This window comes from Ostrinia nubilalis, chromosome 11, assembly GCF_963855985.1.
Source record: "Ostrinia nubilalis chromosome 11, ilOstNubi1.1, whole genome shotgun sequence".
Classification (NCBI taxonomy): domain Eukaryota; kingdom Metazoa; phylum Arthropoda; class Insecta; order Lepidoptera; family Crambidae; genus Ostrinia; species Ostrinia nubilalis.
Genome location: NC_087098.1, coordinates 12,122,305 through 12,134,654, shown reverse-complemented (window position 1 = coordinate 12,134,654; position 12,350 = coordinate 12,122,305). Strand labels below are relative to the sequence as shown.

The 12,350-nt window shown below is 39.4% G+C and overlaps 1 protein-coding gene across 1 annotated transcript; it reads right to left on the bottom strand.

Moving 5' to 3' along the window:
* Positions 1 to 5,066: 5,066 nt before the first annotated feature.
* Positions 5,067 to 6,650, bottom strand: LOC135075894 (uncharacterized). Its single transcript, XM_063970353.1, has 2 exons — positions 6,000 to 6,650; positions 5,067 to 5,530 (listed from the first exon to the last, which is right to left on the bottom strand). The coding sequence occupies exons 1-2, from the start codon at positions 6,619 to 6,621 to the stop codon at positions 5,232 to 5,234; spliced, it is 921 nt and encodes a 306-aa protein (XP_063826423.1). The 5' UTR covers positions 6,622 to 6,650; the 3' UTR covers positions 5,067 to 5,231.
* Between the last annotated feature and the right edge of the window lie 5,700 nt (positions 6,651 to 12,350).

Genomic DNA, 12,350 nt, shown 5'->3' with positions numbered 1-12,350 from the left:
TATTTTTGTGTAGGCTTAAGACTGGGTATTTTGTATTGCTCAGATAGCTGTGAAAATTATTTTATTTTAATGTTTCATCTGTTGTTTATATTAACACCTACCCTTTATTTCTTTCATGTAGGTTTTAAGGACTAGGTTCAAAACCCCTGATATAAAATTATAAGGTTTTATGGGCCGCCAAATGACCTAATTGAACCAAGGTACTCATTATATTTTGTATGTCCCAGCGTTTAGTGATCCAGAACTTTCAGATCTGGAGATTTTGTTCACTGACCATGAAATGTAGACGATAATAATTATTTAACTGATCGTATGGTGATTGGTGAGATTACAGACACAATATTTTTTTCGCCCGGATCCATGCTAGAGCATACGAAAGGTTGATTACTAGTTAAAAAAAAAATGTTTTAAGGCTGAGTTGCACCACCTTACTTGACGATAACCGGTGCATTTTTTATGCAGTTTGACAGATTTTTGTCAAAGTTAAAGTAAGATGGTGCAACCCAGCTTAAAAATTCTACCGCAAGTATGCTACCGTTGTTGTTTGCAGTGGTAATTTCATACGCATTCCTGCAATTACAATACATCTCGCCGTAGAAAGCTATCCATTCGTAACTCCGCTACATAATCGCCGGATCAAGTTTCACTAACATTTAATAGTACAAAGCAAATTATAATCGGCTTCTCGTGTCGTGCGACTTCCGCGGTGCGCCGGCGCATGGCACGAATGACCAGCAAAATATCGGGCTGTAGTGCGATACATTGTTCGATGTAAAGGACTAGTGTTGTAGTCCAGTTTGATTAATTTAAAAATCTTCGCCTTAAAGGCCGGCAACGCACCTGTAACGCCCCTGGGTCTGCGGGTATCTATGGGCGACGGTAATCACTTACCATCAGGTGATCCGTCTGGTTTCAACTGCTAGGTCTGAGACTAGGGCGAATTTGGGTGACATGTCACAGATTTTTGTTTTTATTACTACTTTGCTGAACATCAATGAACGTCAGATAACAAACTTCATTTTCAAACCACAGTACCGTTTTGCCTGAATACTTAGTTTTAATGACGTTTTCGAATAATTATGATAGTTGCAGCTCCTTACGTAAATATCAATCGCATAATCGTTCCTATATTTAGTTATTTAACTCCAACTATATTTTTTTAATTATTGCTGGATGGCAGATAGGTGATCAAGATTATTGTAAAGTACTCACACTGATTCCTGTCAAAACTGTATTATAAATTTAAACCACAACTCCCAATCCAATGTTACACCGTTCACTTACCTACGTCCTATTAAAGGTCAACAGAAACGGACCATAAATATGGTATTTAACCAATGTGTGTGGGCCCAGCCTTAACGGGCAAGGCATTCATGGGAAACCTTTGGGCTATTACAATGCTTGCTATTTATTTGGTGTTCGCATTTGAAGTATTGGAACAGGTTGCTTTGACATTATCTGGACAATGCAATTGAGAGCTATTTGAATGTTAATGTTTTGGGTATTTTTTACTAAAAGTGAAATTTAAAATCAAATCAGTTGGACGATGAGACGACCTTCGAGTTTGATAACAAAACCAGTCAGTACAATGTCTTCTGACTGACTGTTCCCAATTTAGTTTCAGTATCATTATAACGACTTGATTGACAGAAAATAGGTATGGTTCCTTCATCCGGTATTCCTTGGACCACCGTTCCAATTGCGCAGTGTCTTGCCCGTATTAAATAAGGGTTTATAATTTTGTTGCATAATAAAAAAGATCATATTTTGACGCAGAAAGTCAATCTTCTTGCAAACAAATAATCCGATGTGTGTTAAATTATTAAAGGCACATTTCTACATTCTTGACAATTCTTCATTCTACTATTGTGATGTAGCATCGCAATTTAATGTACGTTTAACGTAAAGCATCCCAATATTATTAGCAAAATACTTCAAATAACAATAAACGTCCAACCTGTAAACGCCCCTAAAGCTCTAAGAATTAGAAATTGTATTCCCCGCCCACGACCAAATACGATCTTCTTAGATGTTTCGTTGCCCATTGAAACGAAACCTGTATGACCTTTGAAGAACCTACTTCCTTTACAACTTTTCTGTAGGTATATTATTATCCGAATCCTTATTTTTTGGGATCAGCTCATGAAACTGATATAAGGAAATTTATTTTACTAGTACTTCTAATCCTGTTCTTCTCTTTATTCGCACTTCCTCATTAATTTGTTATTTGTATTAATTTTAATTTTATTTTTGTGATTCCCATATAAAAAAAATCTTACTCATAACCTAATGAAGATCGTGGGAAGCACCTGGATGCAGGCAGCTTAGGACCACCGGTCGTAGTGGAAATTGCGGGAGAGGCATTTGTCCAGCAGTGAACGGCATTACGCTGAAACAAATTCATAGATCTTATTGGAGATATTATAATGTAATAATCGCCGTATTGAGGTATTGAGTATTAATATTAGCCTACGTCAAATACAACAGCTATCAAAATAACTTACCTTACGTCTGGCCACATATCAGCTAGCACTTACTACAATCTGTGAATGATACGTTTATCGACGGAACCGAGCATATAATAACTCAAACCTTAACAGCTATTGTTATGGCAGAATAAATCTAACTCCAAACCATACAGATTCCTAAAAGTGAACTAGTTTTACGACAGCATTATCTTTGTTTTAGAACCCCTTGTCAATAAACCTCGATAATATGGCCACAGTAAAGATGAGCAGCAGTAATTCTAGTTTGGATTAAGTGAAATGTTATGTCTAACAATTAAAACGTTATTCTAGTACTAGTAATACGTACTTGTGAGTTTTTGTGGCTTGTTTAATTTATGTATCTTTGTAACTTTATGAAAGAGCGGGGCCTCCTAACACATGTATTATACTTAAAAAAAGAAACCCCAGCCACTTGTAAAAATATGTTAACTTCAAAGATACTGCATAAATATTTTTTCATTTTCATTTTTTCATTTTCAATTCAGAATTAACTCGTCAACTGTATTATGAGGCAAAACAACTCTGAAATGTAATTATGGAATTTTAATGAATTTGTGACTGAAATAACAAATCATTTAATTTTGTTAATATTCACCTACAACTTGTACACGGTTTTCATCATAACATTATCCAGCGTATAGTTTATTTAAACAAAATTTATTACGTATGTATACGATGGTTGATAGTCATAAAATCATCAATCATAAACAATCTAAGTTACTTTACATTTTTACTTTGTGGTCTAGGCAAGGGAATGGTTCTTGAGATTTTACAGTTGCAATTTTATCATTTCCAACGCAACGCAACCAGAACCTTGGCCTGTTTATCTAAATTTCTCCTTTTACTATGAAAATATTGTGCATAAGATTTTAAGTGTGGAATAAAAAGAACATAAACTTGAATTGGTGACTAACAGAGGAATCTATTTAAGATTATTTTATTCGTTCTGGTTTACGACTGAGTTATACCTTTTGCTGGCAATCGAGCCTTGCTTTTACTTATCTGCAGAAAGTGTGGTTAATGTTTTTCTCATGTCTTATTTGTAGGGATACGAATGTATTTGTTAGTGACTGATCCAGACTTTCGTTCGTTCGTTCGTTTAAGCCGAATAACGTCAACTGCTGGACAAAGGCCTCCCCCAAGGATTTCCACAAAGACCGGTCCTGCGTCGCTCGGATCCAGGTATCTCCCGCGACCTTCACCAGATCGTCGGTCCACTTAGTGGGAGGCCTGTCCACACTACAGACGATCCAGAAAGTAGGTACGATCCAGACTTTAGCCAGTTATAAATTATCAGAATTTAAAGTAAGTTTTAGTATTACACTGAATTTATTAGAGGTAGAGCTTATGTAAAGTTATTTACAGTTATATTGTGGGGTCAAATTATGTTAGCTCAATCATGCTAACTTATGTTTTAGAGTGAAAATATTTCTTCTGATACAAAGGTTTGGATTCCGTGGGAAGTTACCAAAAATATGTGATTTTTTTACAATAACAAACCGCCTACTACTGAATACAAATGGTAACTTGATAAAAGTCGGTCTTCGGGAACTATAAACAAACAAAATTATTAATGGAGATTACAGTGGGCAACGTTATCGTGAATGCTTAACGTATAGCTCAATTACTACAGCCAGTTCAATTGATTTAGAATTTATAGTGTTTTATATGATAAAATTGCTATGAATGAAGCCGCTCACAGGCTGCAGTTTGTGCTACCAAACGCAGTATTGGCGTTAGTATAAAATAAGTTGGATGATAACCACTTCCATCCCAGAAAAAATAATAGTAAGAAAAATAATTTAAACATAAGATGTCTGTTCATGCATCCTTAACGGTTCCACCAATTTGGCTGTTTATATTAAAGTGAACTTTTAATTTTAAAATTAAATATTAATTTTAAGATAGACACGACTAACGGTTCTGGTTCTGACTAAGTATTTCATAAAAATGTATAGTTTTCTGTGGTTATTGTTTGCAGTCCTTCTTAAAGTAAAAGTTAACTAAGTAGGGACTTCAAATTTGTTGCCACTGTATTATAATAGATCAACAGACTGTTCTATTGTGTCTACATTGGATTCAGAGCGGCGTGGGCAGACTTAAATGGTAGTGGAACCACACAACCTGTATGAGACATAGTGTATCATTTGCAATTACATATATTATTGTACCTTTGTGCAACGTAATGCCCGATCAGTTCGTTTAAGCTGCATTGTAAGTAATACCGACATTTATTTCTGTCAATTTAATAGTAAAAAGGGACTGCGAAGAGATTAGGTGCCCACACATATCATTTTAATCCTCAGAGAGGAATACGACTTATACTGGGTGTCTATAAAAGTTTCTAGACGGCCCAAAATAGGCAAGGACTATATTGGTAAGCGGTCCAGAAATAGAAAATATTATTATGTCTATTTTTATACATTATCATACTTTTAGAGATCAAAAGGGGTAGGTAATTTTAAAATAAAAATCAGGAATTTTGTTAACTTTTATAAAAATCAAAACTAATTAATTTTACACAAAGTGGAACAAAATAACGCTTAAAAATCAAAAAGACGAACCAATCACAGCCACAAAACTCGCCGATCACGAATCCGATGTTCCGATGTTAACCGTCCAAGTGCCGCCGCAAAAGTGGCTGCGCGCCGCCGCCCGGGTCGTGCTTGTCGAAACCCGCTCGTAACGGTTCGATCGCGCCACCCGAGTGACGTCACAACCGCCTTACGCTAATACGGCCTCTCCTGATCTTGCATCGTCCTCGACTGCTTCATACGTAGGGTAGACCGAAACATCCTCTTCATTGGACGCAGTGTCCTCGTCTGCTTCATATGTAGGGTAGACCGAAACATCCTCTTCATTGGATGCAGTGTCCTCGCCACTGCCATCAGCTTCCTCGTAAAGTGGTTGCGTTGATGGAGCCACGGTTGACGATGGTCCAGCGGCGACTGATTCGCCAGATGGTGCCGCGAAGGATGCAAGAACTCCTGATGGTCCAGCACCCGCGTCCTCTGCTTCATCATCTGAAACAGTTAAACACCAGTCTGAGCTCCATACTACCACCAATCAAACTGCTGTGTAACGCAATCACACACTGGTTTACGGTATTCATCACTGTCAAATACTTTCATGAACCTTTTATTCATCGCAAATGTAAATTCTCTAATAATTCAGTCATACCATTTACACCAGATCATTCATCTCATACAATGTACCTAATGTGAGACGTCTCAACACTTTCACACAATCACTCATTTAATATAAGCCAAAACCTGGGAGAATAGAATGTCAGTTCCATACTCCCCGTATTTTTAATGGATAGAGGCATCACTGAATCGCATGTCCATAAAAATACCTTCCAAAACAACTAGCCCACAGGCTTGTCAACCATAGGAGCAGAGGCATCTCTGAATCGCGTGCTCCTACTGCTATCATCGAAATGAAACAGAAGCCTCACTGAATCGCTTGTTCATTCGAATAGCCATAACTTACTCTCAAAGAAAGCAGCGCACGACTCGGGGCACCACTCTCCTCGCCACAGGACAAGGTACTCAGCTGCTGCCTGAGTAGTTTTCCCATACGAGCCGCTCAGCAGCTTCAACTCATAGCGCCCGCTTGGTAGCGCTTTGATGACTTTGTAGGGCCCTCGCATCCCTGGGTCCAGCTTTCCAGTAGACTGGGAATACTTGACCGCGAACACGAGGTCACCGATCTGAAACACCCGAGCTGGACGTCGCTTCTCGTTAACTGTGGCATCTTGCTGAACACGATTCCTAGCTAGCAGCTCACTGGCTCTTGACCTGCACATCTCACGCCAGGCCTCTCGATTGGCCCGTGTATCACCAGCAGCTACGTCACGGATGAGATTTCGAATAACAGGTGTGGCACCGTCAGTGCCTATTAAGAGATTCATGGGCGATGATTGAGTGGTCTTTTGTTTGGTGATATTTAGGACCAATTGTAATTTCCATAACGTATCCGACCATGGCTGATTCTTATGGTTAGTTTCAATGCGGATCATATTAAGTATCGTTCTTATATACCGCTCTACTTGTCCGTTAGAGTGGTGCATCTCGGGCGTGATATAGTGTATGTCACAACCTAACTCTTTCATCCAAGTTACAAAGCGAGTAGCTTCGAACATGCGACCACGGTCGGCTACCAGGAGCTTAGGTACGCCAAACAACGATATAACATTGGATAATGCACATTTCAGTTCTTCAGCGTCTTGGCGCTTCATCGGATAAAGTAAGCAATACTTGCTAAATGCGTCTACGACAGTAAGGACGAATTTATAGCCATTGGATAAAGGCAGAGGGCCTAATGCATCTGCATGTATGACGTTAAAAGGTTCGTCAGGTTTTTGCCAGGAAGTGATATATTGATGAGGCGCTCGTGGGACACGTTTCATGGATATGCAAACTAGGCAATGTGCAATGTATTTAGCGACAAATTGACGTAAGCCAGGAAACCAAAAATGTTTCAAAATTAGGTGAACGGTCTTATCAAAGCAGATGTGCTCATGCTCATCATGGAAAATTCGCAAGAGGCTTAGACGATGCCCTTTGGGTATGTAACATAACAAACGTGATTCTTCACCGACTGGGCTATAACGGTAGTAAAGAGTGTCGTTTTGAAAAACATACCTAGTAGGGTCCAAACGACCTTCCCCTAATTGTTCAACAAGTAGTTTAGTTTCATCGTCTGCAGCTTGTGCAGTTTGTGCCCAATTACGAGGCCTACCGATAAGATTGACTTCGGCAGTTGGGTTGCGGCTCAAGTAATCAGCATGTGACATCATAGTGCCCTTGCGATACTCGATATCAAAGGTAAAATCCTGTAAGTACACCCACCAGCGTGCGACGCGAGGGAGTAGGTCCTTCTTTTTCTCTGTAGCCTTAAGGGCGTTGCAATCCGTCACTATCTTAAATTTTAAACCTACTAAATAGTGGCGGAAATGTTGTAATGCTTTAATAACCGCCAAGGTTTCAAGCTCATAGGAATGGTACCTACTCTCTGCACCTTGCGTGCTCTTACTAAAGTACTCTACTACGCGTTTTTTGCCGTCCTTATGAGTTTGCATCAATATTGCCCCATACCCGGTACTACTCGCGTCAGTATGTATTTCGGTTGGCAATTCCGGATCGAAGATGACAAGTATGGGTTCCGTAGTTAATTGGGTTATGATATTTTGGCGAACCTGCTCTTGCTCGGAACCCCAATGAAAAGGAACGTTCTTTTTCGTAAGCCGGGATATGCAAGCTGTTTTAGTCGCATAGCCCTCAATATAACGCCTAAAATAGCCAGCTAAGCCTAGAAATTGCCTGACTTGCTTAACGTTTTTTGGAGGAGGAGCATTTTTAAGTGCTTCGATTTTACGAGGGCTGGGTTTAACTTGACCTCTACTAATTACTCGCCCCAAATATTCTATCTCAGTAGCAAGGAACGTACACTTGCGTAAATTTATTGAGAATCCGGCTTTAGTCAGCGTTTCAAGGACCTGTTTAAGCAATTCGGTGCCTTCCTCAACCGTATTACTCATCAATAGCACGTCATCAACATAAACCAAAACGGAACCGGCCTCAATATAGGAACGCAGGGTTTCATTGATGATGCGTTGGTAAACTATTGGGGAATTCGTTAACCCGAAGGGCATTTTGACAAATTCATAATGTCCCTCCGGTGTAACGAACCCGGTCTTGTGAACCGACTCCTCATCAATAGGGATCTGATGGAACCCTGTTGCCATGTCCAAGCTAGTGAAAAACTTGAAGTTCCCTAATCGGTCTATGTGATCATCTATCAATGGCAAAGGATATCGCTCCCTAATAGTAAGACGGTTCAGAGCACGATAGTCCACACACATGCGGTCTGATCCATCCTTCTTTTTTACCAGTATTATGGGACTAGCGTACTGTGACTGAGATTCCCTCACAATGCCTTTGTCAAGTAAATCGCGTACTATCTCACGAACTTTCAATTTTTCTTGGTGTGCTAGTTTATACGGCCTATACGAGACTGGAGTATGGTCCCTAAGGTTGATGTGCATTTTACCGGTTGTGACTGTTGTCGTTGCAGTTCCCGAAATTAAGAAATCTTTGTATTCGGCCAATACTGACATTAATTGTTCTCGTTCATTGCCTTGAAGAGGCGTATTGACTGGCAATGTTTCATTAAAAATAGTTCCTACTTGCCTAATCTCGGCCGATCGTGTTAAGTATTGACGGTCCTTTGTCCTAATAAAAGTGACACCATCGCGGTTCAAAATATCCGTTCCAATAATTATCGGAGTAGTCATGCACTTGGACGGGACTATAACTAAATCCGCCTCGATAGAAATGTCGCTAAACTCTATTGTCAGTGTCACGTAACTATCGGCTATAATATCTTGGTTTCCGATTCCTCTCAATGTGCAATTGGCAGGTTTGGGCGTGCACGAAAAATGTTTTAAAATATCCGAAGATATAAGCGAAATATTTAGTGCCCCGCTGTCAATTAGCACATCTACAGGAATGCCCTGAATTACTGCCGTAGTAATGTCGTTATTAGTTGAAGCGCCCTTCAACTGCTCCGAGCACAGGTTAACGTTACGTTTGTTACGTTCTCCCGACCTATCTTTCGCAAAACAAGTCTGTTCTGTATGGCCCGGTTTCTTACAATAGGTACAAACGTTGGGACGTGTAGGTGTATCGCGCACCGATGGTTTCGATTCGACTTTATCTTCAACTTTAGGCTTCTTGTAGCAATTATAACTTTTGTGACCCGTTTGACCACACGTGAAACACTTTTTGTCCGATTGATTTACTAAAGGGCGTTTTTTAGCAACGGGAATTCGTTTTTCTTGCTTACTATAAGAAGGCTTTACATAAATGGACAAAAACGGAACTAAATTATCTGGAGTTAAGTTACCGTTAGTTGCTGCCGCCCTAATTAAAGGATCGGTGATGCCTCTTATGACAATCGAAACCATCAGTTCGTCACTTAATCCCTTAACTACTCGTAGGCGCAATATGGTCCGCCTTGCATACTCTGCATAGGTTGGATATTTATCGGAATTAACACTCATGATCATCCCAGCCATTTAAATATTTAGCACGTTCTACCTCTTTACACCAATCATCTATGTCGTGTATGGACGGATCGAAATTCGAGATAAAATAATTTTGAGAACGATTAGGTTTCAAAGATGCAATGGCATCGATTAAATCTTGCGTAGACGCAGGAGTCTTTACTAGATTTTCACGATCAACGTGGATATCAGGCATTACTTTTGCTGCACTATCACTAGTACGTGCTTCAGACGCTTTATTCAAATCACACTCGGTCGTCACTGTACATGTATTAGAAATAGTACCGTCCACTACACAAGCTGAAACTGTAGAATCGACACCCAGCGTGTGTGAACGTACAGGCGTACGTGAAATAGTTCCAGAATGCACACTTGCCGCACCTATCGATACATTTGTGGCCGATTCTTTCACTGGTTCTACGAAACGATTATTAGTTTCCGAATTAATACCCGTTGTGTTATTTTCTAATGCGCTAATCCGTGATAAAATCAAGTTTAACGTAGTAGATAGTGAATCGTTATCACGTTCGAGGGTAGGCGTTCGCGTACACGACCGTATGCGAGACCGAGATCTATGACGAGCCCTATGACCAACATCGTGTCGACGGGTTTTGCTTCGCGACCGCCGTCGATGGTTAGGCATAATTGCAACGATATATCAAAGCTCACATAAAACACAAAACACAAAGAAAATCACTATTAAAAAAAATGAGGCGATACTTTGTCCCACACAACGATCTGTTAAATAACTAACCGGTTTTATAAGGCCAGATGGGCTTGAATTCGAATCCCACTTCTGATTTTAGAGATCAAAAGGGGTAGGTAATTTTAAAATAAAAATCAGGAATTTTGTTTAACGCAAATGTACTTTTGCTTTTGTAGCCTTTCTTCTTTGAATCGTTTCAATATTTCTAATATTACAAATTCGCTAGGTGCTAAAGATAAAAGTTCAAAAGTAGACATAGTTTATAGTTGTTTGATACATGGTACTGTCAATTGTATCATAAAGTATACATACGCCTTTTTGGTAGCTATCCGTTATACTATCCAACGTAAATAGACAATATCCCTGCTGTAATACTAAAATACACTATGTCAAATATAATATAGCAATAAAATATAGCAGGATTAGCAGAAGAATAGAAAAGGGACTTGAGCAATCAATTTTGACATCTGTCATTTGGCAAGCGTGACCTGTGGGTCTAGACAAAGTGCAAATTATAATCGCAAACCAGTCTATAAGTGGTCGAAAAGCCCCTTTTTTGTATGGAGTTTTGACGGATTCGATTTTCGATTCGATCAAAAAGTTTGTTTTGTCTAGGGGGGCTGAATGATGATGATTTTTTTTGTGAATATAACAACAATGTTTAAAAATGCAAGGGTTAAAAGCAATAAGTTATATACCGTTGTTTTGTGACAATTAGCGTCAAAAAGTAGCCAAAAAGATCGCAACACGTCTTTGTTACAATGAGGGCTATCGTTTTAGCGCTCACCAGTTGGCGCCACTGTAGAGTAAGGTCCTGTCAATCGCCAGGGGTGCCAACTGTTAAGTATAAAAACGATAGCCCTCATTGGAATAAGGTTGTGTTGTCAACTTTTTGGCCACTTTGGGTGTTACGAACTATTTGACGCTGACTTTATTATGTAACTTTGTGGTTTATTTTTAGCAGTTACTTATCTAGTGGACATAAGACTGATCATCAAGTCTATGACATATCTTGCCATCACTTTGCAGCCGTGATCAATGATTATGAAACAATAGATAAAGAATTCTAATTGAAAATAAATAACTTTCAAAATTGCAAGTTCTTGAATTTAGAAAAATAAAGGCATAGTTAGAAAATATTTAGAATTTGTAGCTATAGTTAGTTTAGCTGATTCGTTGTAAATTTGAATACGAAGGAATTGATTAAAATGCCCATTAAATATACTTACAATACACTGTTTTTGAAAATATGGCTTTACCGGTGTGTTCAGTTTAATTTTAACCGAAAACCGCTCGTAACGGTTCGATCGCGCCACCCGAGTGACGTCACAACCGCCTTACGCTAATAATACAATAAACATTGAAAAGCTCCGTTTTCTAAAAATGCGGAGGAACATCGAGTAGTAATAGGAGTACCTATGTATATTATGCTCTGTTTGTGTGTACTGCTAATACATATACTAAACAGAAGATCGGTCGGTTGGTAGCTGCCTGCATCCAGCGCCTACCTGCTACCTTTATCAGGTCGTCGGTCCACCTTGTAGGTGGACGTCCCTGCGTTTTCCGGTACGTGGCCTCCACTCCAGAACCTTGCTGGCCCATCGGCCGACAGTTCTGCGTACTATGTGCCCTGCCCATTGCCACTTCAGCTTGCTAATCCGTCGGGCTATGTCAGTGACTTTAGTTCGTTTACGTATCTTCTCATTTCTGATTTGATCTCGATTGAAGCCTATTAGTTGTTTAATCTTTGGAAAAAAAATGTTTGGACGTTTTAACCGGAGATTCTAAATTGCTTACGGTCATTCAAGTCAGCTAATGATTCCCTGATATTAACACCTGACCTTTTTGCGCTGACATTCATCCAGGTAATTTGCGAAACCATTAATCATTAGCCTAAGCTCATTATCCAGCAAAAACACTGGATACAACCTAAGGGCATGTTCCCATAGAGACATCCCGTTTTTTGCAGGATACCGTTTAGTAGTTATACGAGTTTTAATATTAACGTTCACACGAACATCCCGTTTGCAGTGTCACGCAAAAAACCGATCCGTTCGAATTTTTAATT